Genomic DNA, 23,951 nt, shown 5'->3' on the forward strand with positions numbered 1-23,951 from the left:
GTGAATTTCAGAATAACAAGGCATTTTGAGCACGCTAATCTTATTTTAAAGGACATTTCCAATCTTCTCTATGTACTTAATCAGATAGGACAGACACCATTTTTCAGAAGTTTGGAAAAATGAATTTCTATTCCAATTCTAAAATAAGTGTCTATAATCTGATCTCATTTTATTCCCTGCTTTCTCACAACTACCAAAGAAAAATGTCTTTACCTAATTTTGGGGCAAACAAGTACAATATTTTTTATTACAAAATGATTCTAGAAAAACTTTTAAATAGGGAAAAAGAATCCGTAACTTTAAATAGGGAAAAAGAATCTGTAAGCTTTAAAAAGGTTTCAAAAATAACTAAGCTAGAATACTGTACATTCAGAGAAGCCAATGGACATTAGAGAAGCAGATATAATAAAAAGAGAATCCTGGAGCTACTCAGCTTCACTGGACCTCAGTTTCCTGCATGTGAAAGTGGAGACAGTAACTCCTACACATTACAGGTTGCTCTTAAGGAGTACATGAGATCACACATGTAGAGCACTCCCTGCAGAGCTGGGCATGTGCCAGAAATTCAAATCCACTCTGAAGGCAGGAAGGTAGGGCTCCCAGGCAGGTGTGCTGCAGGCAGGTCACAGGTATGAAGAGCTACTGATCCCCTCAGTCTTCAGGGCAGCAGGGAGGCATCAGGCAGGTGAAGTCCCTTTCCCTCCAGCCATAAGCACCTTCTTCCATTCACCCCAATATGCCATACAAGTGTGGCAAAAAGGACACCAATCCTTTGGGAGGGCAATTTCCCACATTTCTTATACTGGCTTACATGGAGCCAAATGACCCGCTCCCATTACCTCAGAGCCCCTTTTATTACCTCCAGATTCTTTGCTACTCCCACCCTTACCTCCATCCCCACCCTGGTAAACACTTTAGGACCTTTTTCTCCCATTGTTCTTTGTCTAGTTACAGCTCTTTCATCAGATTATCTGCTTGGCTAATTGCGCCCATCTCCATTGAGTCCTATTCAAATCCTGAAAACTGGTCCCCCACCTCACACTCAACCACCCTTACCTAACTCCTTTTCTCCCTTAGTAGTCACTGCCTTCTAACCTACCATATAACTTAGTTATTGTCTGCTGTAACATTGTCACCAACCAGTGTGCAAGGGGGGACGCAGGGAATTTATTTTGCTCACTGTAGAATCCCAAGTACTGAGAACAGTGCTGGCACACAGGAGCTGAGTGAAAATAACTCTGTGCTGTGAAAAGGACTTCTTTAGAAGGACTGCTATGGGGCAGCCATTCACTTGTAAGTCTGATACCAATTCGTCAGCTCAGAACTGGCTCATTAACACTGGCATCCTCACTGTCTATAACAGTGCCCGCCACCTAGTGGGCACATAGTAAATATTTTTAACTAACTTCTTTCCCATAGACTTGTGTTTTTGGTATTTGAAATACATTCATATGCTACCCCCCACCTCCAAGAAGGGCTTTGCACAAAATAGGATGGACAGACATGTACAACACCATATAAACGATCAGATCTGTCCCCTTCCTCTTATAGATGAGGAATCTCAGGCTGAAGGAGGAGAATGGCTTGGCCCAGGACATATAGGACAACTACTGAAAGCTAGAAATTCCTGGCTCAGGCGCTTTGGCCTTCTCTCCACGCTACCAGATTAGGACTTTTTTTTTTTTTTTTTTTGAGACGGAGTCTTGCTCTGTCGCCAGGCTGGAGTGCAGTGGCATGATCTTGGCTCACTGCAACCTCCGCTTCTGGGTTCCAGTGATTCTCCTGCCTCAGCCCCCTGAGTAGCTGGGATTACAGACTGCACCACCACACCCAGCTAATTTTTGTATTTTTAGTAGAGACAGGGTTTCACCATGTTGGCCAGGATGGTCTCAATCTGACCTCGTCATCCACCTGCCTCAGCCTCCCAAAGTGCTGGTATTACAGGTGTAAGCCACCACACCCGGCCCAGATTAGGACTTTCTAAAGCACAGATTCCCATATTCTTTGAGGTAAAATGATCAGATAGGAAATGCCACACTGTGCCTAAAACCAAGGACTTTCCTGTGCAATATCTTTAAGTCTACCCACCAGTATTTCTCACTATTTTGGTCAACTTACTAACCTTTCCTGACTTCTTTGTAACTGACTCATAATGTTCCTTTATGAATTCACTAGATTTTTTCATTTTAAGAGACTTTATTTTTCATAATAAGGTCCTATAGGAGCCCCTTAAAATTGTGAACAGTAAATACTCCCATTCTTCTTCTGGTTTAATTTGTATTTTCTATAAGAACCTCACAGGGAGTATCCTATTCCAAAGATTCCAAATATGAAGAGTGGGAGGAAAATAAACAGAGCTGCAAAAGTTTCTGAGGTCCAGTCATCTAACTGTCAAAAGCCAAATACTGAAATAAAATGACTGACACTTTATAAATGGTTCTACAGAAGTCACCTTTGCTCCTATAGTAGCATTAACGTTAGCTTTAATTTATGTCATGGAGTAAACTGGTAGAAGGGCTTTTATATCTCTTCTCAACAACAGCCTTAACTGAATAGATGAGCTGAGCTCAGAAAGAACTTAAGTGAGCTCAACTTAGGCCGGGCACAGTGGCTCATGCCTGTAATCTCACCACTTTGGGAGGACGTGGGCAGATTGCTTGAGCCCAGGACTTCGAGAGCAGCCTGGGCAACATAGTGAGACCTCATCACTACAAAAAATATAAAAATTGGCCAGGCATAGCAGCACAGACCTGTAGTCCCAGCTACTCAGGAGGCTGAGGTGGGAGGATCAACTGGGCCAGGGAGTTTGAGGCTGCAGTGAGCCATGCTTGTTTCACTGTACTCTAACCTGGGCGACAGGGTGAGATCTTGTCTCAAAAAAAAAAAAAAAAGATTGTTCTCTTAGAACACAGATTCAGATTTAGCAGAGTGAGCATATGGCCTAGTTTTAAATCCAAATTCCAGCCCTTTCTAGATGTGTAACTTCAGAAAGCTACTTTAATACTGTCAGTCACAGTTTCCTCATCTGTAAGATGAAAATAAAAACCCCAAAGAGTACCTGGGAAGACGAAATGAGTTAAAATGGAAAGAACTTAGAAGAATGCCCACTTTAATTGTTCTATAAATGTTAACTATTATTATTTTTTATTAAATCTTTATTCTACTTCACTTACATGGAGAATGCCAACTCTACCGTTTATTTCTCATTATTTTTTGACTTGCTTAGAACTCTCATAATAATTTATATCTCACATGATGAACTCAGAAAAAAACCTCTTTCATTATTAAGGTTTGAAAAGAATGCATGTGCTAGGTTATTTCTCTCTTTACCGACCTGGAAATAGAACTGAACGATATCATATGTTTACAACAACATACCTTAACTTTCTGATATTGCTGATTCAGATTCTCCTGAGTGGGTCCAACTTGCCCATCAACATCAGTCTCCAATAGGTTACCATTAACTTCATCCTCTTCTCCAATTGCTGACTTGCCATCACCTTCTTGAAAATGGGTCCCGTTCTGTTCGATTACCTGTTTGTGTTTCATCCCTGCCCTGTCTGAGTCTTTGTCAACATTTGACAACCAGTCCAAAAGATTTTCTATTTTGGTTTTGCTCTCTTCCAGCTGCTTCACCGCTGCAACCTGGGGAGGGAAAGTTCACGGAAGGAATTCAGAATGTGGGCCAAGGCATAGTTTTAAGACATTCCAAAAGTAAATACTTAGAACATTTTAAATTAGAATGAGGGTACTAAAAACTGACACACATTGAAAACTTAACACACTGAAATTAAGCCTTAGAGCAACAGGCAGTTACTCTGAAGTTTCCCCTGTTCTTAAAAATACATACCAAAATTTTAACTATAATTGATGAGTGATCACACATTTCACAGGAAGAACGTTTCACAACCTCACTTAAATATTAAGAAAAAGTTAAGCAAAGCCAACTCTTCAAACCTTTTGTAGTACTTGGTCAATTATGTACCTGGAAATCCAGAATCCTATAATAATCCTTAGTGATAATCCTTATTTACTACTACTGGATATCACTTAATAATAAATCAAGTAGCTGTTAAGCTAATCATTTTTGACATAGCAATAGTGCACCACACATTTGAATAAGGACCTTTTCAGTTTCTTCCTTGATTGCTGTTGTCACAACTTTATCCAGCTCCTTTTTAGACTGTTCTGCTTTTAAATTAAGCTGTTCACACTTTATCTTAGCTTCATTAAGTTTCTGTTCAATCAAAGCCTTATCTTCCCGTGACAGCTTTTCACCATTCTCTTTTAAGAAGTTCTCTGTGTTTTTCACTACTTCAGCCAATGCCTGTGCACTTCCTTGCATATCTTTCTGTAATTCCTTATAACACAAAAGAAAAAAGTATATTTGATTAAATTATTACCTATTTAGTTCTTCCAGAGTTGTAATTCTAAAAGACAAGGTGAGTAGAGAGTCTAGTACATGTAGTCTGAATAAACACATTCAGTATGTTAATTTGAGTTGATTTATTTCAATAACAATACTTACTATAATTTGAAACTCAAACAATATTAAAGAAAAGCATGGATTTTCATGTTTAACAAAAGAACGCAGTCAGCGAAACACTGACAATGCATTAAGAATTCAGTATATGATCTATACAAATTTGTACACACCAGATTTTTTAATATTATATAAGCACATGTACAAAGGCTTGTAAATATATGGTAATATTTATTGTTTCTACACTTGCATTTTTTAATGTGTTTATTGCTCAGGATAAAAATGAACTAATTTTCCTAGCGAACTAAGACACTTCCCTTTTCTAAACACCACAATCTGTAACATGTAATGTTTGCTTCTTCGCCTGGCTGCTAGGTACCTCAAGATTAAGATCTCTCCTCAGTAGTTATAGCTTTCCTACATCCAGATTTTTCCATGTAGTTTTTCCTCTTCTTTTCCTCCTTTATCATGCATTTTCATTCTCTATATTATACTGTTTTGAGTTTTAATATTTTTTCATACTTTATTTTAATCCTCTTCAAATTTGTCTTAAATAGTATTTGAATTGAAAGAAATCCTATTAATTGAGCCATGACTATGTGACCTTAACTGTGCTAGTGACTTAACACACAATATTTACTTAACTTTTATAATAATGTAACAATGAAAGTGTGACCTATGAAGAAACCGAGGCTCTGAGAGACTGTTATAAAGCTAACTAATGTATAGAGTCTGGAATCTGAACCAGGAGCTATCTACTTACAATGAAAATGTTCTCTCTCCTGACACCAAAATAAAGATATCTTTATCTGTTGTTACTGTTATTTTTCCCTTTCCTTCAATAAAAAGGAACAAATTACGAGAAAGATAGAGTAAGACGGAGCTAAGAAAGAGAAAGAACCCAAACTGATGGCTATTTCCTCTCATTTGCAAGTCATAATTAGGTTGGCCTTAACTGGATTCAAATTCTAATTCATCAATCACACAAGGTATTTTCATTATCAAATCCCCTTTAATATTGCCTCCACTCAATATCTCTTACCAAAAAAAGTCAAAAAAATCACCTAGCTTGCTTGAAGTTGGAAATCTAACTTTTAGTATAAAGCTTAAAGATCAAGCCCAGGGTGTCTTGTGTATGCCTTGCTTCTAAAAAGCTAAAATTACTGGTATTTTCAATAATCTTCACTGACTTCCAAATGATAGTAATCGAACATAACATCAACATAGAGCTGCTGATAGAAAACCAAATTCTACCTCTTGCTTGGACTGATATTTCTTTAACTCAACTGTGCCATCTCCAATCATGAAGGCTTCTTGGTGACCAATTAGGCGGTTTTCAGTTTGGGTAAGAAGATCACATATCCCTTGGAGCTTCTCTTTATACTCCTGCTGACGCTCTGCTACAATCTAAAGTGAAGAAAACCCAAAACATCTGAAATGTGTAGTGGTCACAAAATCGCTATTGTGATAGCTTCTTATTAGAATACATTTTCCAAGTTTTGTCTAATAAGCTTTTATAAGTATGCTGTAAACATGATAGCAGTAGGGTACAAACTGAGCAAGGTGAGACAGAAAATATGAGCATATTCCATAGACAAGGAAAGTGATCATGTTTAGATGAAACTGCTCAACAGAATACTGGCCATGCATATTTGTAAGAGATGGAACTTCTGATCAACAGGAAGAAACATTCCATTTTCTTAAGCTCTTGAAACCTGCGACACATAGAATTAATTCTGCAAAAGGACATCAAAAGAGAAGTTAGTTGTGATTTGTAAGTTAACATATTTGATATGTGTATATAGGTTATCATGCTAGAGACAATGTCTAATGCTTCAAGAAATAATAAAAGGAACACTGCATGCAATATTTTTACTTAATCACTATGTCTAAGTGCATTCTCACCTCTTTGCTCATTATTGCTATTAGATATAGTACTCACATAATTCATTAAATATTCTAAAAGATTAAGAAGCCAACACTAATTACTTGCACCTTTCATTTTCCTACTATATATACACTAATTATTCATCTTATAGCCATAGATCATGTTTACTAAGAGCCTAACACAGGCTAGGCAAGATACTAAGTGTTTTACATACATTCTTTTTATCAATGCTCACAACACTAGCAGGTAAGCACTATCGTTATTTCCAATCTACCAATGATTAAACTGAGGCTAAATGACTTGCCCTAGTTCACAGAATGAATGAGTTGCACAGCTGGGATGTGAAATCAGTCAGTCTAGCTCCAGAGCCCAGAATTGTTGTGCTGTATTGCTTCCCAGAAGAAAACGAAACTCTTAATTAATCTTCTTTAGCCATATGTTCATCAATGTGTTAAATTTCTAAGTGCATTCAAATTTCCTAGTCTTGGGACAGGGGGCAATCAAGACTTTCACTTGAAGTTAAGTATTTTGGGGAGTCAAAAAATTAAAATCAACTAAATTATAGCATCATTAGTGAAAACAATATTGTTATACACTGTAGGATTTGTATGTACACTGTATCTTATCCACTAATGCCTTTCCAGAAGATCTTTCCTGTCACACTATACTCCTTGGGTATCTACATTATGGTTTCACACTAAAAACAAAGAATGCCAACTCCACGGAGAAAGGCAAACCTTCTGATCATCAAGATCTTGTTCTAGATGTAACTGAGTCTCTAAACGTTCCACCTGGGTAGTCACTGACTCCTGTACATCAAGAAAACACTTCTGAGTTGTATTTAAGAGCCTCAGCAGTTGTTTGCTTTGGTTGGGAGACAGATCCTGTGCATATTCAGAAATGAAGAACTGCACATCGAAGGCAGTAGTGTCCAGCTGCATTTTGGTATGTCCAAGGTCTTTTAATACATTCTGTTAAAAAAGTGGTAAAAGTTATCAGTAGAAAGCTAAGCCATGATAACATTTATATTAACAATAACATTTATATTTTGTAAATACACTTCTCACATCAGGGAATGCAAGTTTTATGAATTTTTTTGCTATTCATCAAAAATCTATTTATCATCCAGTAATAAATGATAAATTAATTATTTAAATACCATGGTAGTTAGTATTATATAAAAAGATAAATAGAGGCGAGAGAATGGCATAAACCCGGGAGGCGGAGCTTGCAGTGAGCTGAGATCCGGCCACTGCACTCCAGCCTGGGCGACAGAGCGAGACTCCGTCTCAAAAAAAAAAAAAAGATAAATAACCCCTCTAAAAATGGTTTCTCTTTACCTGTCACATTGCACTTAAAATATAACTGACAAAAGGAAAAGACCTAACTTAGGTATATTTAGCACACTGAAGAGAAACATCTACCTTAAAATATTACTTGCTAACATTTACAACATCCATGTAATTGTGATAAGATATAAATAATACTATGGGGGATTTGAAATATGAATGAAATATGCCAGAATTTCAGTTTTCTGACTCTCAGGCCAGGAGCCTAATCATTGTTCATGAGGAATGCTGTTCAAATTAAGAATTTGGAAAAAAAAAAAAAAAAAGGATGCCAAAAGTGACTAACTTATAAATACAGTCATGAGCTACATACAACAGGTCACATATAAAATGGTGGTCCCATAAGATTACAATGCCTTATTTTTCCTGTACTTTTTCTATGTTTAGATACACAAATACCACTGTGTTACAACTGCCTACAGTAGTCAGTACAGTAACATGCTGTACAGGTTTGTAGCCTCGGAGCAACAGGTACATCATACAGTCTAGGTATGTAGTAAGGGATGCCATCTAGGTCTGTATAAGTACACTCTGTTGTCTGCAAAACACAAAATCACCTAACAATGCATTTCTCAGAATGTATCTTCATCATTAAGTGAGGCATGACTGTACTACATAATCTATTATGTATTTACATGATGATTTTTATATGGCTAATTCATATTATTATATATTTATGTGACTAATGCATAAATAAATATATAAATAAAAATCTCAACACGTCAGTGGTGTAAGAGTTTGATAAAGCATTTGGGATAGCATCAGAACGGTACCCTTAAGGATTTTTATAGTTGTGTCAACTATGAATAAAGACATCTCTAGAGACAAAGGAAATAATCCTTTATAGCCTTAGCAAAGTCGTATTTTCTAAACACTTGTTATATTAAAGCCACAGGCTTTAAAATATATTTTGTCATCTTTGTTTTGATACTTGCCTTGAGAAATTCCAAACGTTTCTTTACATATTCAGAATCTTGAAGATTCACAATCTCAATATCCTTCACAGATCTGCTCTTCTCTGATATCCAATCTGAGAATGACTTAAGTTTCTGCAGAAATTCTTCATGGGAAACTGCTAGTTTAGACTAGAAAAAAAAATTGTGCATTCAGTTGTCTTTCCCCAAAATGTCAAATTCTTACAAATAATGACTCCGGTTTACGGGTTTAACACTCCAAAAATAAAATACTCCATCTTATGACTAAATCCTCAAATAATAAAATTTTCTTCATAAATCAAAATTTTGACATTTTATGCCTACCATTTCAGAGTCAATTGCAAGCATGATCTGTTTCATTCTTTCTGAAGCCACGTTGCTGAGGGAAGAGAAGGCGGTCTTCAAACTCTGGTGGCTAATACTCAGTTCTTCAAGATGTCCTCTGGGAAAGTCACTGGGAAGAGACTTTAAAAACTCTTCGGCCAACTTCATATCTTTTCTTAAAATAACAGCAATTGGAGCTAATCCCAATTCAAATGTCTGCAAAGAAATATATCCCGGACCTATTTACTATTTAGTGAAAAACACAAATATAAACATGAAACATAAAAGTGTTCTGCTTCTTTTTCCCAGTCATACATCAGCTGACTACCATCCATAAAAAGGCAGTAGAAAATTCTTACCTCCAACTGTCTAAGTTGATTCTTCAAAGCTTCCAGATTGTTATCCAGAGATTCCTGGTTGTCTAAGGGGGGTTTCATATCTTGAAGCAATGTCAAATACTCATGCATTTTTTCAGTGTGCTGTAAACACTGCTGTAATTCACTGGAAAACTAAAAACAAGGTTGGACATTTAAATTCAACAACCTTTATGCAGATTTTTTAAGCAAATTGTATGGGATTATTCTCACATGGTTCATGCAGCTATTTCTGTACAAAATGTGTAAGTCAACTTACTTGTTCGGTTGAGCTATCTCCAGAAGCCATTTCTTTTGACCCTGAAATACATTCCAAATGGCTTGGGAAATCATTACACAGATCCTTAAGCTTCTCATCTCTTGGCAATGTTGATGCACACACAGTAGAGCTTTCTAGTCCAATTTCTTTTACAGTTTCTAAATTAGGAGAATAGTGGTTTACTTCTTTGCTTTTAATATCACTAAGAATGTGTGGCTTTTCTTCCATCATCTCAGATGTAGAACATGCTTTTTGATTAAAGTCTCCAGCATGTTCTATTTTTTCTGAATATCCATCAGCAAGCAGCTCGTAGAAAATATTTTCAAGTTGCAGTGGAAGTACTTTAGATGTAATGCCTCTTTTCTCTAGGTCATACTCCATATGAGTTAATTCTCTCATCAATTCAAATAGTCCTGTAATATTTTGGCTCTGTTGATCTTGCTTCAATATATTAAAGAGAAGCTCAGACTTAAGATTTCCAATACAGAAAGGATCATCTCTACTTTCTGCCTTTAGTTCTGATGAGTTACTCATGGGGGAAACTCCAGAAGAGTCATTAATCTGAGAGTCGCTGGGCACAGTAGATGCTTCATTTACCAACTGTGATGTGGTAATCTGTTTAATTAAATTTTGAACTAAAATTTTAGTGTCTGCACAGGCTGAAGGTTCTTCAACCTCTTGAGGGTTCATATGACCTTCTTTCAACCTGCTTTTTAAGATATCCTTTACATCCTCCACAAACACCTGAGACAATTCAGGAATCTCAACCTCCTTTTCTTGGGGTCTTGGAGACAAGGCTTGTTCTTTTGATAGCTGTTGCTCAATTCTTTCTTTCTTATTACTAATTTCTAAGAATGAATAGTCAGTATTTAAAGTGTTACTGGAGTTATCATTTCCTAATCCATTTGCACACTGGTCTGACTGCAGAAAATCATTCTTCCCAACATCTTCTACATGTTTAAGAGATAATATTGAAAGTGTGGCTTCAATACTTTCTGGTGTGAACTGAGAAATTTCTGTTTCTCCTCCTGAGATGCTTTCTTTACTACAAAGATCATTACTTTGGATCATCTCATTAACAGGTGAGTCTTTTTGGGTACTAGTGGACTTCTCTTTTGTATTATTAACTCCTAATTGTAAATGTTCTTTCATGGGAGGGGCAGTTATTAAAACATGGCTTGGGACATCTTCATTTGGTTTGGCTACATCTTTTGCTTTTGTATTTTTAGCACAATGTTTTAAATAAGTAAACAGATCAAGCTCTTTCTCAGGTCCATCAGTGAATGACTCCTCAAAATGTGTATTCCCTTCCCATGATGTAATGTCTGAAGTGATGTCATCACTAATCTCTTTGGAAACTGATGTGTCAAAAATTTCTTCAAGATTCTCAAACTGAACGGGACTTTTACTAACTATTATTTGTAGATTATTTGGTTCATCTTTAAGAGTTACAGTTGCTTTTTTAAGGCTTCCTTTCTGATTAAGCTCTTCATTGTTTGTGATTTGTGAAAATGGAAACTGACTATTAATTAACTTGAAACTATCCCTTGTATTTTCACCAGGCAAAAGTTTGAGATGCCTATTTTCTTCTTCTACTAGACCTTCTACAAGCACTTCTCCTTCAGCCAAGTACATTTTCTGAATTGATGTTTCATCTTCTATTAGAATATCACTTTTGCCATCTCTCCCTTTAATGAGATCGCTTCCATTTCCTTGAGGATCTTTGTCAGTTACAGAGGCTATCAATGACAAATGGCTTTCCTCAGCTGGTTTTCCCATCAAATCAGGCTCAGTACATATGATGTGATCAAGAGATGAGTCAATTTTTGGTGCCATATTCTTAAAATATTGATCTTTACCTTTCACAGAATCAGTCAATTCTGGCAATTCTGACCCTTGAATCAACTTAACCTTTGTGTTTGCTAGATCATTACCTAATTCAGAAGTTGAACTGATATTATTACGTGAAATACTGGCAGGGCCAAAAGTTTTTTCAGATTCAGTGTCTTTAATGATAGGCAGCAATAAATCCTTAAGTACCATCTCACGATTCAACAGATTTTCTTTGCTTTTTCCAACAATCTCAGTTGTATATTCTGAAAGGTTGCTTTTTTCAGTAGCTAAGCTATTTTCACTGGGTGATGCTAGCTGTACAACATTTACCCTTTGCTGTTTTTCTAAAGAGCTACAACTGTGCATTTTATCCAGAAGAATCGTTTTATTAATATTTTTATTTTCATCACTGTTTTCATTTACAGTAGAGGCACACAACTGGATATCCGTATCTTCAGCCACATCTTGGCACCTGGGCTTTCCATTCTCATCTCTTATACATCCCCCTTCTTCATCAATGCCATCATTATCATCATCATCCTGATCATTACTGTCATATATATAATCCCCATAACTTTCTTCACTTTGCATAGAATCTAAATGATCAGTATCAGAGTGAAATTCCTGTACAGTTACATACTCTTCCTTTCTTACTCTCCAACTGCCATTGTCATCAAATTTTAATGATGCAGTGAAGCTCTCTTTTCCTCCTACAATATCATAATCAGTCAATGAGTCAGATTCATCTCCTTCAAGGATATTTGTGCATTCCCTTTCTGATCCAGTTTCCAGTGACTGTCCATTCACCTTATCTGAGCCAACGGGATTTAAATGTATTTTTTCACCAGAATCTAATTCATCTTTCTCAACATCCATGAGGAAATCCTGAAGACACTGTGCTTTGCCCTTCACACTTAAGCTACCAGCTAGTGCCCCCTGGGGAACCACGGAATTTTCATTCTCTTTTGAGACATCATAAAAAACATCAGCAGAAGAAGCCATCTCATCGTTTTCCTCTTGCAGTGTGTCATAGTCCTCAGGGTGCAGGCAATCATGATCATCACCATCAAGAAGCAGAGAATCATGGTCATCGTCTTCAAACAAGGGAGTATCATAAAAATCATCATCACTATCAGTGTCTGTTCCTGTGTCATTCTGCTGATCATTCAGCAGTGACGTTTCATAGTCACCAGCACTGATGGTTTCATCAAGCAATGGTGTAGCAGAGGTAAGAGATACAATGGCATTATCAGTATCACCCCCTGGAGTCACAGCACAAGAATACTCTTCTATTTCAGACTCATTTTTCTTGTCTTCAGGCATGTGCTGAAAACCAGGATGTGTTTTCTCATCCTCACCAGAAGTATCTGAAATGTATTTATCATTGTGATATTGTACTTGAGGATTATGAGAAATCATATTTAAAGATTTCTGTCCATACTGCTCTCCTGGTAAACTGATGTTAATAGCCGCAATTCCCAGAAACTGGTCTTGAAATTTTTCTCCTATTATTTGACCTGATAACATGGTTTTGTCACTGAATGATAATGTTTGGGCTTCACACTTATTTCCATTGCTCTCTGGGGTGTGTGTATCATTAAAACTTCCCTGATGGTGCCTCAATGTATCATGACTTAACAAAGCACTTAGCCTGGGGGAATAGTCAAAGATAGGCGAATCCCTGTTTGTATTATCTTCATTCTCTGTTTCATTCACACCACAGAATTTATTCATTTTTGATTTTACAATAGGATTTTCTATCAAATCACCTGGAAAGTTTTGAATGTTTTTAGAATGACTACATTCACTTGCATGTTCATTTGTTTCCACTTGGCTTTGATTTTCATAGTTTGTAAGTATGTTTTTGGAGTCACTTCTAAGCATGCTAATGTCTGCAAGTTCAGTCTGTGTTAAATATGATATGGGAATGGGAACACACACACTGGGTGAACTGTTAACTTTAGGATCAATTGATATTGCACTTGCCGGTTTTTCTGACTGAGAAAATTCACTATTGATAACATTATCTCCCATTTCATGAAATTCTTCATCTACAGCACACTTTCTATTTTCAGGAGTCTCTTCATGTTCAGGTTCTCCACAGTGACATTTATTGAAACTACTTGGTGCAGTTGTACATTCATCCTTTTCTCTACCTGAAGCATTACTAAGAAATACACCAGAGGAGCTTAAGACATCAATACATTCTTTTATGGCTGTATCTCCATCAAATTCTGCATGACAGCCTTCCAGTAGCATGCCAACAGCCTCATCCAAGTCTCCATCGTACAGCAAAAGCCTTTGCCCTGTGTTTGCATCCATATAGCTATTTATCATTAAATAAGATAGAAATAATTTTTTAGTTTGTTCTGAGGTCTGAGTAGTGACAGGTTCTTCTCCATCAAAAACATCCTCTTCTTGTCTGTAATCATGAACTGTGGAGGGTTGAAATTTACAAAAAGAGAGCCATCTTCTGGCATTTTTACAAGCTTCTAAATCTCCTAAATCTGGCATTTTATCAGGCAGTATTATATTTTTTAAAATTGATGCTGTGTTATTGTCTATAATTCCTAGCTGTTTAGCAGCATCCAAACCAATGACTTGAGAACTTTCTGGAATATAAAGAGCAGCTATTTTTTGCCTGCTATTCAGGATTTTGTAGGCCAATTCATTTGTAATCAACTCTTGCTGCAAGGAAGATGATGTGGGAAATATTTCACCAGAATGGGGCCAAATTAGTCCAACATAGCCTCGTTGAGCTTCCAATACCAAAAGAGCACTGCTGGACGTTATTAAATCACACTGTACTGCTTCGTCTACAGTTAAACGCTTGGCAGGGTTTGACTGGATGATTCCACCAGTTTGAACCTGATATGTGAGGATACTGCTAGCAGTGTCCCTGTCAATCACCCCTTCTCTGACAGCTTCTTCAACAGTCATTCTTTGGCCAGAATTGGAATTGATTAGACCTCCAGAAAGAAGCTGTGCACTTAACAACCTAAACATGGTTTCACGGTCTATGAGACCTTCATGAGCTGCTCTTAAAATGCTTAGGTTTCTTCCACATTTTAATGTTATTCTACCTCCTTCTTGTGGTCTCACAGGTAGAAGCCACATCCCCGTGTTTTCCTGTAAAGTACTTCTTTGTACCATATCTATTAAAGAAACCTTCTCAGAGGTGCAGGGGTCAATAAGATCTTTGCACATATTTTGCCTTTCCAGAACTTTAGAAAATAATGCTGAGGAAACCAAGTTCTGTTGGAAAGCCTTCTGTAGGGTCAACTGTTCTCCTGTGGCTGGAATAATCAGAGAGCCTGTAGAAAGCAGTATCTCAAGAACTTTGATGGCCATGGATTCTGATATCATGCTTTGAGCCAGAGCATCCAGTACTGGAATTGTGGTAGGTGACGCAGCAGAAATAATCTCCTTAGCTTTATCTAGTTCTTTGAGTTGGCACAGAATCTGTTCATCAATAAGGCCATGACTTTTGGCATCTTTAAGGTCAAAGCACTTTCTCAATTCTGGTGAAATTAGACCAGAAATCATTAGCTGTGTCTCGAGCAACCTAATTCCTGTGTCATAGTCAATGAGGCCTCTTAAAACTGCTTGAAAGACTGAAAGGACTTCTCCAGTTGTCTGATCGATGGTGCCTGCAATCACTTTATCCAGCTGAAAGGAAAATGCAAAAATCTCAGGTCACTCTGTTACACAAGGGTGGGTGGAGTTTCATGCAAGTTAGGTTTTTAAAATAGTAAATAATACATTTCAACATAAAAATCCTCTACTTACCAAGGTGCAGCAATGTTGTGAATGTTAGGCAGTTCAAATGCACAAGTGATCTATGTCAGTGATCTATTCAACAGCACAGGATGTGATAAAAGCTTTGAAAACAACATGCATCTGTGAATTGAAAACTTAATATCGTGTATATTGACAAGGTTAGTGAGGACACAACAGAGTAGATGATGATAGTGAGAAAACAGAACACATATCTAGAAGGCAAACCATGCTTTCTGCATTTAGGTGAGATTAGAGTCTAGCGGCAAGAAAGAGATTATCAAACCCCATGCTATTGATGTTCACAGCATACAGACTTCTTCAAAGATAGTCACAAACTAAGAAACTAGAAACATTGTTACATACCCCTAAAATGTGACAAGTATATGGAAAGTATTCCCAGGAGTAATGAAATTAAATATAAAGATAACTTTTTGAATACTGAATATTATGTTAGGCCTGTTGATATACACTGTCAGGTTTTAAAAGTTTAAGTACCAGTCAAATTTTAAATGATTTACACTTTAAGAAGATGCTAGGGCACCCTCACTATAATGTATGGCCTTGTATTACTCAAATAAATCTCATGGATATCTCTGAAAATCAAACACTCTATAATACATCAATGCCACCATTAGAGATGACCCACAGGCTCTTTTATAGCCTATCATATTAAAATACCTACTACACCAGAAGAATGGCTTTTAAAGAGAAGAGTTAGAAGAATGAATGGTCTTTTTCTTTTACCATGCAAGGCAGAGATTAAGATGTCACAGAAACTGATGATCAGCACGTATAAGATTGCATTTAATAAACAACACTGGAATCTCCAAACATTTAAATAAACTCAATCCATGTTTTAACTACGTACAAAATTCAAGGTCATTTCTTTATTATTGACATAGATTTCCGGAGCCATGCAATCAAACTAAGCTTCTTGAAACAGCCTCATGTTTAAATAAATAATATTACCTTCTCCTCTACCTTTACATCTCCTGAGGTTTGTGATTCTTGTAGCTGTTTCAGAGATTCACTGAATAATAAATTATAACTTTCTTGAAGAGTTTTCACTTGTTTTTCCAATTCATTTCTTTCTTCATCTGTCATTCTAAAATAACCAGAAATGATAAAAAGACTAATGCAAGTCATCTTCAAGAGATAAAGATGATGTATTAGGTTCAATAATTTTGTCACATTATCGTAAAATAAAATACAGCCTCACATACATACTGCTCAGGTCTCATCAGTATGACTATATAAAAATTAAGAACGGCCTTAAAAATATCTAAGGATCTTTCCCTTGCCTGAGAAAAGGACTGAAGGAAAGGGTGTACACTAATGTATTGACACTTATTTAACATACAAACTTTCAAAATAACAATTGCTGCTATCTGACAGAGGGTAAGATCTCATTGTTAATCCCAACATGGGAAATGGGATTTCCATTTCCATCAGTACCATTTCTCAAGATGAAACTTGTTTAGACTAAAGCACAAATAAAGAGGAAATTTATAAGGGGATTAACCTGATTTGCTAAGGTATACTATAAAGTCATTATGAAATAATCCTAAGGAGGACATCCAAAAAGGTTTAAGAAAAAGGTGGATTCCTTCCCTGAGTGAAACATTGATTGAAACATACAAAGTGCTTTGTAGCAAAAAGTAGGGATAAAATATGAGAAATGAGGCTGCCATAGGTCTCAGCTAAGAAAACGAAGACCATATTTATAAATATTTTCCAAAGAATAAGTCTCACAGAGTACTACTTAGATTTAAGACTTGACTTGGAGTCTGTACTCTACCTCTCACTTGCTATTAATTCTTAAGCTCTGAGCCTGTTTCCATGGGGATAATAAGAACATTTCAAAGTTGTAATAAAGATTAAAAGTGATTGGCCAGGCGCGGTGGCTCAAGCCTGTAATCCCAGCACTTTGGGAGGCCGAGACAGGCGGATCACGAGGTCAGGAGATCGAGACCATCCTGGCTAACACGGTGAAACCCCGTCTCTACTAAAAAATACAAAAAGCTAGCCAGGCGAGGTGGCGGGCGCCTGTAGTCCCAGCTACTCAGGAGGCCGAGGCAGGAGAATGGCGTGAACCCGGGAGGCGGAGCTTGCAGTGAGCTGAGATCCGGCCACTGCACTCCAGCCTGGACGGCAGAGCGAGACTCGTCTCAAAAAAAAAAAAAAAAAAAAAGATTAAAAGTGACAATTGGGGGCGGAGCAAGATGGCCGAATAGGAACAGCTCCAGTCTCCAACTCCAGCGCGAGAGTGACACAGAAGACCGGTGATTTCTGCATTTTCAACTGAGGTACTGGGGTCATCTCTCTAGGGAGTGCCGGACAATCAGTGCTGGTCAGCTGCTGCAGCCTGACCAGCGTGAGCTGAAGCAGGGCGAGGCATCGCCTCACCTGGAAGCGCAAGGGGGAAGGAAATCCGTTTTCCTAGCCAGGGGAACTGAGACACACAACACCTGGAAAATCGGGTAACTCCCACCCCAATACTGCGCTTTAAGGAAACAGGCACACCAGGAGAATATATCCCACACCTGGCCGGGAGGGTCCCACGCCCACGGAGCCTCCCTCACTGCTAACTCAGCAGTCTGCGGCGATCCATCCGCAAGGCAGCAGCGAGGCTGGGGGAGGGGCGCCCGCCATTGCCGAGGCTTAAGTAGGTAAACAAAGCAGCTGGGAAGCTCGAACTGGGTGGAGCTCACAGCAGCTCAAGGAAACCTGCCTGTCTCTGTAGACTCCACCTCTGGGGACAGGCCACAGCTGAGGTCCAATAGGGAAAGCAGTGGGGGCCGGTGCAGAGGCGAACGACTCTGTCTGACAGCTTTGGGGAGAGCCGTGGATCTCCCAACGCGGAGGTTGAGATCCGAGAACGGACAGACTGCCTGCTCAGGTGGGTCCCTGACCCCTGAGTAGCCTAGCTGGGAGACATCCCCCACTAGGGGCAGTCTGATACCCCACACCTCACAGGGTGGAGTCATCCCTGAGAGGAAACTTCCAAGGAAGAATCAGACAGGTACACTCGCTGTTCATCAATATTCTATCTTCAGCAACCTCTGCTGCTGATACCCAGGCAAACAGGGTCTGGAGTGGACCTCAAGCAATCTCCAACAGACCAACAGACAGTCCTTCTGACTGTCAGACGGAAAACTATCAAACAGGAAGGACACCTATACCAAAACCCCATCAGTACGTCACCGTCATCAAAGACCAGAGACAGATAAAACCACAAAGATGGGGAAGAAGCAGGGCAGAAAAGCTGGAAATTCAAAAAATAAGAGCGCATCTCCCCTGCAAAGGAGCGCAGCCCATCGCCAGCAACGGATCAAAGCTGGTCAGAGAATGACTTTGACGAGATGAGAGAAGAAGGCTTCAGCCCATCAAACTTCTCAGAGCTAAAGGAGGAATTACGTACCCAGCGCAAAGAAACTAAACATCTTGAAAAAAGAGTGGAAGAATTGACAGCTAGACTAATTAATGCAGAGAAGATCATAAACGAAATGACAGAGATGAAAACCATGACACGAGAAATATGTGACAAATGCACAAGCTTCAGTAACCGACTCGATCAACTGGAAGAAAGAGTATCAGCGATTGAGGATCAAATGAATGAAATGAAGCGAGAAGAGAAACCAAAAGAAAAAAGAAGAAAAAGAAATGAACAAAGCCTGCAAGAAGTATGGGATTATGTAAAAAGACCAAATCTACGTCTATTGGGGTGCCTGAAAGTGAGGGGGAAAATGGAACCAAGTTGGAAAACACTCTTCAGGATATCATCCAGGAGAACTTCCCCAACCTAGTAGGGCAGGCCAACATTCAAATTCAGGAAATACAGAGAACGCCACAAAGATACTCCTCCAGAAGAGCAACTCCAAGACACATAATTGCCAGATTCACCAAAGTGAAATGAAGGAAAAAATCTTAAGGGCAGCCAGAGAGAAAGGTCGGGTACCCACAAAGGGAAGCCCATCAGACTAACAGCAGATCTCTCGGCAGAAACTCTACAAGCCAGAAGAGAGTGGGGGCCAATATTCAACGTTCTTAAAGAAAAGAATTTTCAACCCAGAATTTCATATCCAGCCAAACTAAGTTTCATCAGTGAAGGAGAAATAAAATCCTTTACAGATAAGCAAATGCTTAGAGATTTTGTCACCACCAGGCCTGCCTTACAAGAGACCCTGAAGGAAGCCCTAAACATGGAAAGGAACAACCGGTACCAGCCATTGCAAAAACATGCCAAAATGTAAAGACCATCGAGGCTAGGAAGAAACTGCATCAACTAACGAGCAAAATAGCCAGTTAATATCATAATGACAGGATCAAGTTCACACATAACAATATTAACCTTAAATGTAAATGGACTAAATGCTCCAATTAAAAGACACAGACTGGCAAACTGGATAAAGAGTCAAGACCCATCAGTCTGCTGTATTCAGGAGACCCATCTCACATGCAGAGACATACATAGGCTCAAAATAAAGGGATGGAGGAAGATCTGCCAAGCAAATGGAGAACAAAAAAAAGCAGGGGTTGCAATCCTAGTCTCTGATAAAACAGACTTTAAACCATCAAAGATCAAAAGAGACAAAGAAGGCCATTACATAATGGTAAAGGGATCAATTCAACAGGAAGAGCTAACTCTCCTAAATATATATGCACCCAATACAGGAGCACCCAGATTCATAAAGCAAGTCCTTAGAGACCTACAAAGAGACTTAGACTCCCATACAATAATAATGGGAGATTTCAACACTCCACTGTCAACATTAGACAGATCAACGAGACAGAAAGTTAACAAGGATATCCAGGAATTGAACTCAACTCTGCACCAAGCGGACCTAATAGACATCTATAGAACTCTCCACCCCAAATCAACAGAATATACATTCTTCTCAGCACCACATCGCACTTATTCCAAAATTGACCACATAATTGGAAGTAAAGCACTCCTCAGCAAATGTACAAGAACAGAAATTATAACAAACTGTCTCTCAGACCACAGTGCAATCAAACTAGAACTCAGGACTAAGAAACTCAATCAAAACCGCTCAACTACATGGAAACTGAACAACCTGCTCCTGAATGACTACTGGGTACATAACGAAATGAAAGCAGAAATAAAGATTTCTTTGAAACCAATGAGAACAAAGATACAACATACCAGAATCTCTGGGACACATTTAAAGCAGTGTGTAGAGGGAAATTTATAGCACTAAATGCCCACAAGAGAAAGCAGGAAAGATCTAAAATTGACACTCTAACATCACAATTAAAAGAACTAGAGAGGCAAGAGCAAACACATTCAAAAGCTAGCAGAAGGCAAGAAATAACTAAGATCAGAGCAGAACTGAAGGAGATAGAGTCACAAAAAACCCTCCAAAAATCAATGAATCCAGGAGTTGGTTTTTTGAAAAGATCAACAAAATTGACAGACCGCTAGCAAGACTAATAAAGAAGAAAAGAGAGAGGAATCAAATAGACGCAATAAAAAATGATAAAGGGGATATCACCACCGACCCCACAGAAATACTAACAACCATCAGAGAATACTATAAATGCCTCTACGCAAATCAACTAGAAAATCTAGAAGAAATGGATAATTTCCTGGACACTTACACTCTCCCAAGACTGAACCAGGAAGAAGTTGAATCCCTGAATAGACCAATAACAGGCTCTGAAATTGAGGCAACAATTAATAGCCTACCCACGAAAAAAAGTCCAGGACCAGATGGATTCACAGCTGAATTCTACCAGAGGTACAAGGAGGAGCTGGTACCATTCCTTCTGAAACTATTCCAATCAATAGAAAAAGAGGGAATCCTCCCTAACTCATTTTATGAGGCCAACATCATCCTGATACCAAAGCCTGGCAGAGACACAACAAAAAAAGAGAATTTTAGACCAATATCCTGATGAACATCGATGCAAAAATTCTCAATAAAATGCTGGCAAACCGGATTCAGCAGCACATCAAAAAGCTTATCCACCATGATCAAGTGGGCTTCATCCCTGGGATGCAAGGCTGGTTCAACATTCGCAAATCAATAAACGTAATCCAGCATATAAACAGAACCAAAGACAAGAACCACATGATTATCTCAATAGATGCAGAAAAGGCTTTTGACAAAATTCAACAGCCCTTTATGCTAAAAACGCTCAATAAATTCGGTATTGATGGAACGTACCTCAAAATAATAAGAGCTATTTATGACAAACCCACAGCTAATATCATACTGAATGGGCAAAAACTGGAAAAATTCCCTTTGAAAACTGGCACAAGACAGGGATGCCCTCTCTCACCACTCCTATTCAACATAGTGTTGGAAGTTCTGGCTAGGGCAATCAGGCAAGAGAAAGAAATCAAGGGTATCCAGTTAGGAAAAGAAGAAGTCAAATTGTCCCTGTTTGCAGATGACATGATTGTATATTTAGAAAACCCCATCGTCTCAGCCCAAAATCGCCTTAAGCTGATAAGCAACTTCAGCAAATCTCAGGATACAAAATTAATGTGCAAAAATCCCAAGCATTCTTATACACCAGTAACAGACAAGCAGAGAGCCAAATCAGGAATCAACTTCCATTCACAATTGCTTCAAAGAGAATCAAATACCTAGGAATCCAGCTTACAAGAGATGTAAAGGACCTCTTCAAGGAGAACTACAAACCACTGCTCAGTGAAATCAAAGAGGACACAAACAAATGGAAGAACATACCATGCTCATGGATAGGAAGAATCAATATCGTGAAAATGGCCATACTGCCCAAGGTTATTTATAGATTCAATGCCATCCCCATCAAGCTACCAATGAGTTTCTTCACAGAATTGGAAAAAAACTGCTTTAAAGTTCATATGGAACCAAAAAAGAGCCCGCATTGCCAAGACAATCCTAGGTCAAAAGGACAAAGCTGGAGGCGTCACGCTACCTGACTTCAAACTATACTACAAGGCTACAGTAACCAAAACAGCATGGTACTGGTACCACAACAGAGAAATAGACCAATGGAACAGAACAGAGTCCTCAGAAATAATACCACACATCTACAGCCATCTGATCTTGACAAACCTGACAAAAACAAGAAATGGGGAAAGGATTCCCTATTTAATAAATGGTGCTGGGAAAATTGGCTAGCCATAAGTAGAAAGCTGAAACTGGATCCTTTCCTTACCCCTTATACGAAAATTAATTCAAGATGGATTAGAGACTTAAATGTTAGACCTAATACCATAAAAAACCTAGAAGAAAATCTAGGTAGTACCATTCAGGACATAGGCATGGGCAAGGACTTCATGTCTAAAACACCAAAAGCAACGGCAGCAAAAGCCAAATTGACAAATGGGATCTCATTAAACTAAAGAGCTTTTGCACAGCAAAAGAAACTACCATCAGAGTGAACAGGCAACCTACAGAATGGGAGAAAATTTTTGCAACCTACTCATCTGACAAAGGGCTAATATCCAGAATCTACAAAGAACTCAAAGAATACAAGAAAAAAACAAACAACCCCATCAAAAAGTGGGGAAAGGATATGAACAGACATTTCTCAAAAGAAGACATCCATACAGCCAACAGACACATGAAAAAATGCTCGTCATCACTCGCCATCAGAGAAATGCAAATCAAAACCACAATGAGATACCATCTCACACCAGTTAGAATGGCAATCATTAAGAAGTCAGGAAACAATAGATGTTGGAGAGGATGTGGAGAAATAGGAACACTTTTACACTGTTGGTGGGATTGTAAACTAGTTCAACCATTATGGAAAACAGTATGGCGATTCCTCAAGGATCTAGAACTAGATGTACCATATGACCCAGCCATCCCACTACTGGGTATATACCCAAAGGATTATAAATTACTCTACTACAAAGACACATGCACACGTATGTTTACTGCGGCACTATTCACAATACCAAAGACTTGGAATCAACCAAATGTCCATCTGTGACAGACTGGATTAAGAAAATGTGGCATATATACACCATGGAATACTATGCAGCCATCAAAAAGGATGAGTTTGCCTCCTTTGTAGGGACATGGATGCAGCTGGAAACCATCATTCTTAGCAAACTATCACAAGAAGAGAAACCAAACACCGCATGTTCTCACTCATAGGTGGGAACTGAACAATGAGATCACTTGGACTCGGGAAGGGGAACATCACACACTGGGGCCTATCATGGGGAGGGGGGAGGAGGGAGGGATTGCATTGGGGAGTTATACATGATATAAACGTTATGCACATGTACCCTAGAACTTAAAGTATAATAAAAAATAAATAAATAAATAAATAAAAAAGTGACAATCAAATTACTAAGTTGATACTCTTTACTATATTAAGTAAACTGTGATTAGTTTGAGTCCCATTTTTAACACTGCAATGAAAATTTACCACCTCTGTTTTGCTGAAAGCTTTTAAGAACACTTCCCCACTTAGAATAAAAGAGCTAATGACAACCAACATACTTATCTCCATGTTTTGCCAAAAAAAGCTGCATAGCTTGAAGTGCTTCCGATAACTGTTCCTTTTTGGTTGATATTTCCTCACTGGAGATCTGTAAGGTAAAGAAAGCACATTCAAACTCTTCCTCCAAAAGGAGTAAACAACAGTATTTAAAAAAAAGAAATTCATCAAACTTTAGTCAAAACCTAGTCTGTTTTCTGGGTGACCCAAGTGAATAACCTATCAGTTATTAGCAGTCTATAGGTCTAGATAAG

The 23,951-nt window shown here is 38.3% G+C and overlaps 1 protein-coding gene across 19 annotated transcripts in view; it reads right to left on the minus strand.

Moving 5' to 3' along the window:
* The window catches only part of DST (dystonin), a 506,627-nt gene that overhangs the window by 130,713 nt on the left and 351,963 nt on the right, over window positions 1-23,951 (minus strand). For 14 of the 19 annotated variants that reach the window (XM_033217521.1, XM_033217502.1, XM_033217511.1 and 11 more), the window contains 10 exons: window positions 23,700-23,788; window positions 16,195-16,330; window positions 9,613-15,114; window positions 9,339-9,488; window positions 8,980-9,195; window positions 8,656-8,805; window positions 7,109-7,342; window positions 5,738-5,890; window positions 4,127-4,360; window positions 3,379-3,645 (listed from right to left, as the gene is read on the minus strand). In XM_033217521.1, the coding sequence (XP_033073412.1) occupies window positions 3,379-3,645; window positions 4,127-4,360; window positions 5,738-5,890; window positions 7,109-7,342; window positions 8,656-8,805; window positions 8,980-9,195; window positions 9,339-9,488; window positions 9,613-15,114; window positions 16,195-16,330; window positions 23,700-23,788 (7,131 nt within the window). The remainder of the gene's footprint in view (window positions 1-3,378; window positions 3,646-4,126; window positions 4,361-5,737; window positions 5,891-7,108; window positions 7,343-8,655; window positions 8,806-8,979; window positions 9,196-9,338; window positions 9,489-9,612; window positions 15,115-16,194; window positions 16,331-23,699; window positions 23,789-23,951) is intronic. The other 5 variants (XM_033217522.1, XM_033217516.1, XM_033217518.1 and 2 more) reach the window with 1 other exon arrangement.

This window comes from Trachypithecus francoisi, unplaced genomic scaffold (assembly GCF_009764315.1).
Source record: "Trachypithecus francoisi isolate TF-2019V2 unplaced genomic scaffold, Tfra_2.0 Lachesis_group10, whole genome shotgun sequence".
NCBI classification, from domain to species: Eukaryota; Metazoa; Chordata; class Mammalia; order Primates; family Cercopithecidae; genus Trachypithecus; species Trachypithecus francoisi.